At 41.7% G+C, this 4,737-nt stretch overlaps 1 protein-coding gene across 1 annotated transcript in view; it reads right to left on the reverse strand.

Moving 5' to 3' along the window:
* Positions 1–4,508, reverse strand: part of samm50l (sorting and assembly machinery component 50 homolog, like) — a 15,686-nt gene extending 11,178 nt beyond the window's left edge. The window contains exons 1-6 of the mRNA XM_079263011.1: positions 4,357–4,508; positions 2,690–2,803; positions 2,101–2,202; positions 1,928–2,015; positions 1,741–1,847; positions 1,501–1,631 (exon numbers count right to left, since the gene is read on the reverse strand). Of these exons, the coding sequence (XP_079119137.1) occupies positions 1,501–1,631; positions 1,741–1,847; positions 1,928–2,015; positions 2,101–2,202; positions 2,690–2,803; positions 4,357–4,377 (563 nt within the window). The 5' untranslated portion in view covers positions 4,378–4,508. The remainder of the gene's footprint in view (positions 1–1,500; positions 1,632–1,740; positions 1,848–1,927; positions 2,016–2,100; positions 2,203–2,689; positions 2,804–4,356) is intronic.
* Positions 4,509–4,737: the final 229 nt, after the last annotated feature.

The raw sequence follows: 4,737 nt of genomic DNA on the forward strand, positions 1-4,737 counted from the left end.
CTCCCTTTACATCCTCCAAGGCAAGTGATGCGCCCAGCTGAAAGCAACTGTTTGTAACCTCAGTATACACACCCAAAGTGACACACCCTCCAAGTGCCAATCAAGTGTGTACACATCAGCATATTCCCAAACATCGATGACTTACATTATGGCTTCCAAACCGCCCCCCCCAACATTTTGATTGGATGAACCCTAACCCCGTCCATTTGACATCCAACCCCACCCATTGGACGTCCATCCCGCCCATTATCCAGCCCCGCCCCATTCTCCAGGCTGCAGTTGGGGTCTATTGTGGCTCATTTAGGTCTAAGGACATATTCCCATCAGCCTTTTCCATTTGAATCCTCATTTTGCTCGGAAAATCCGCTTCATTTGGGGAAATGTGAATCCTAAAAATGAATTCAGATTTGGATCTAAGAAGTGGACTCGGTCCGCCTACAAACACAGTGTGTGAGAGAACAGACGGCTCTGCACAGTAATACTACCTCACAGGGAACACATGGAGGAATTTAGTCAAAGTTCTGACAGAAATCTGATCAACCAGACCACTAGGATCTGATGCAGCTCCTTATTTTCTTGCCTTTGGTGAAGAGTGAAGCACTTCTTTTTTTTTTTTTAAAGGTCTGATTTGTTAACACACTCTCAGTTCGGTATAATGTTGCCCCCAACTGAAACAAATCCCCAATCGGGCCGAGTCCAGCAGACTATTCTGATTTGAATACACCCTAAAAGCTTAAATAAATAAGGTGAAAAGATACTAAACGTTTTAAAAGTCAGTATTAAAAGGTTGTAAAACATACAAAAAGCCAAAAAGAGTGAGTTTCTGCCTGGTTTTTCCACCAGGAACATTTCAGTGTGGGACATCTGTGTAGCAGTTCACACGAGGATTGCATCATCATGCCACAGTCGGTGCACCTAAAATACTTTAAAGTTATCAATAAACAAGCAAAGAAATTAGCAGGAGCAGTTCAAGCATGTCTCACGTGCCTGCTCTTCATTTCTTTATAGTACGGATGTGTAGCGTCAAAAACAATGCGATCCAAAGTGGACATGTAGACTTTTGCAGGTAAAATCCACTGGATCCAGTTTGGTTTTCATTGACTGATTTCCTGCCTCAAAGATCCGCTCTGCTCTTGATGCGATTTCAAAGCGGCAAAAACAGAACAGCTACCTGGTGGAACCACTCCTGTTGACTGGTGTTGCCAGGCGCAGCTCAGCAGAACCACAGCGCTTTTACATTTGGTAGAACCAAGGGCTCTGCATTTAATGCTTATGGAAAGCGTCATTCCACAGTTTAGAAAACCAAACACATGGCCGCTGGCTGGCTGGGTGGGTGGATACGTCATGACTGGTGGAAACCAATCAAGTCTGAACATCAAATCTTTTACAGTTTTATTGCAAAAAAAAAAAAAAGGAGGGGGATGTGTTTCAGGGATCAATGTGAACAAGTGCTGAACCAAGGTAGACTGGCAAAGCATCCGAACTGCCTTGAGGACATACTTTCGTTCAAAGTATCCAGGCTGGGGTTTGAAGAAGGACAAGCCATACGACGTCTCCTTTGTCCCGTAGGAGAACTGGAAGGTGAGCTTCTCAGCCCGACCAAACATGTTGGGCAGCTTCAGACCCAGAACCTGGAAGATGACAAAAAGGGCCTCAAGTTCAGAGACTTTCTACAAAGTATCACTGCTTGTCCTCATCAGCCTGGGAGGCCTTAGAAGGCCAGTCTGAAGTGTTTCTCACCATGCTGCCTTCATTGTTGCCAACCATGGTGTTGTAACTTCCTGTCAGCCTCTTGATCTCCGTCACCTCAAAAGTTACATCCAAGCCATTGGGTAGAGCATCTTTACCTGAGGAGCAAAAAGCCAATCAGGAATCGCTGATGCTAAATACAGCACTGGGTGCTAACTCTTAGCTCTGAGTGCACTACCTTCAGATGTATCGATGAGAACCTCCACGTCCTTGAAGATGCCCAGACGGAGGAGCCTCTGTCTGGCAACGTGAGCCTTTCTCATCACCTGAAACAGACCTGTCAGCTTACAAAACATGACACTGACTATTTCAGAGTTGTTACATCGTTATAGTTGCGTTCCAAATACGAACATCAATGAGATTTTTGGCGTGGAAAACGTCAGAGATCTCATAGCCGAGCAGATCCTCTTTGGTTCTCCCCAGACCCTGGATGTTGACATGCTGGACGACAACCTGCAAATCAAAGACAGGAAACAAGTCATTTTCTTTACTGTTCCGTCTGACTGGATGGCTCCTTTAAACTGTGATAAAACCAAAACTAAACATTTTCTATTTATTTTTCATGCATTAAACGGTGAGACTGAGAATGCGGTGAAGAATAACCCATCAGCAAGTCGAAGAAAGGCCCTTTGACAATCAGAAAAACTGGATTAATCACGGAAAACTATTTAAAAAAGCATTTTCCAGAAAGCTAGTTAAAGGAATTCTTCCGACTATACTCATCGAGACAATAAACAAACATTTCCACTGAAAGGCTCTTTAAGATTGCAAAACCATAACAACCAAACAAAACAGTGGAAAAGGGAGCACAGCCAGAGAGCAGCTGTTATGTTTGCGGACAGAAATAAAAAATGCATTTAACTACAAGCGTTACGAACTATTTTAAAGACTTCTAATCAGTTAATTTTACATGCAGTGTTAAGACACCACCTCTACTCACATCTTTGTTTTCCAGAATCTCCTGCTTGGAGTCCTGCTCCTGTTCCGGAGGCTCGATCAGGTCATCAGGGTTGACCCCCAGATCCCGGCCATGCATCGGGAGAGGATCCAGACTCTGCAGCAAGGACAAGTAAAATGCTTTAAAGCATCCTGTTTGGTAAGAGAACACAGCCCTGCGGTATATAAAGTTTCAATCAGCAGTTTGTTTTATTTTTCATGAGACTCTGTTCACACAGTGTTCAAGTCCTACTGAACTCAATTCTGAGGGTTCTTTAATTGTTAAATTATAAAAAAAAAAGAAAAAAGAAAAAATAGAGCTTGATAAGACAGATATTTACAAACACAACACTAATTCTAGGTTTATCATGAAGGGCTGCATTCCACTCTTGCACTTGTATGTTCTTGTCAGTTGGAGAGCATGAACAAAAACTGAAATCCTCTAATTGGAATGCAGCCCACATTAATCTCATTTCAAGCTAAATTATCTTTATGATATTGATACTGATATATAGTATTTCACATGCTAATAATGCAATAACTGATACGGTTTCGACACATTGTGTAGCCGTAGTAACAAGGAGGTGAAGATGACCAGACAAAAATTTTTAACTAAAATATTATTAAACTGTCACCTTCTGAAAGGGCAGCTGTTATAGAAGACAAGAAGGCCAATGGGTGGGGCTCCTGGAGGAGGGTCTCATATACTTTAACCACTGAAAGTCGCTGTATCTGCACTAGTTAAGGATAAACTGAATTTGGGAAACAAATAATCTTGATATCAAGTCATGCAAGTTGGTATTTCCTCAAATTTAACATAATCACAGAAAGACAAGGCAATCCTTTTAAACTTAATTGATTGAATTCAGGTCAATAAAATTGAATTAAGACATTTCTTATTCCATTGATGTCCTCTAAAACTAAATTTAAAAATGGATTTATATTATGGCTTTCAATTACACATTACAATGCATTTTAGATACCTCACAGTTAAGGCCGGATTAACCCATGGACATTAGGGGCACAGGCCCAGGGGCCCACACCCACTTGGGGCAAACACCAGCAGTTTGGACATGAAACCAAATGTACCATTTAGTTGTAATTGCTCTTAATTATTTGTTCTATTTAAGTGGTAACATATAAATTGCCTGTAACTCTTTCTGCCTCTTGGCCAGGACTCCCTCGAGAAAAAGGTTCTTAACCTCAATGGGACTTACCTGGTGTAATAAAGGTTAAATATATATATTTTTTTAATCATAAAAGCCAGATAGTTACACCACAGTGTCTGGTGTATTGCTATTGGTACCATTGACAGAGATGTTAGAAATGTCGTTTCACAGTATATCATTAACAATTTTAAAAATAATGTGGTGGGGAAGGGGCCCCTGGAATACTGGGCCCAGGGGTCTGTGCATTTTTAATCCGCCCTGCCCACAGTGTGTAATGCAACCTTAAGGGTGTTTTAATTAGCTGAATGTAACGTTAAATCTTTTCACTCCTAATTATGTGGTAACCTGAACTTAAATTGAGATGTTTTTAGCAGTAATGTCCATGTTTCATGAACAGGCTTGAACAGAACATGGAGAACACATGCAGAGGATTCTGCAGCCTTCAGCAGGGAAGGGAGGTCAAGGCTACAAAAGGCGTGTTGGAGGAGATAAAGGGCTTTACCTTAGCATGGACGGTCCCCATGTTCAACAACCGCTGCTGTAGGCGTTTTTAACCCGAGTTTGGTGCTCTGTGCAAAAGGGGAAAAGTGAGAAATGACAGCGGCTACTGTCTCGGGTACCAAGCCCCCTTCATGTGAGACGCCATGACAGTTGCTGAAGGCTGGTGGTGTGCAGTGTTGCCAGGTCCGGCTTATTATAAGAGACTTTGGGCTTTTTTTTTTTTTTTTTTTGTAAAGTCGCTTATTAATATCATCTGTCGCGAGTTGCGGTTTTTTGGGCTTGTTTTCAAAACACTGGTTACTAATTTGGGCCTAATTTATTCCCTGTTTTAACCAGTCGTACATCTTTCTCACTTATAAACATTTATGTGAAAAGCATCACA

Source organism: Telmatherina bonti (assembly GCF_933228915.1).
Source record: "Telmatherina bonti genome assembly, chromosome: 23".
NCBI classification, from domain to species: domain Eukaryota; kingdom Metazoa; phylum Chordata; class Actinopteri; order Atheriniformes; family Telmatherinidae; genus Telmatherina; species Telmatherina bonti.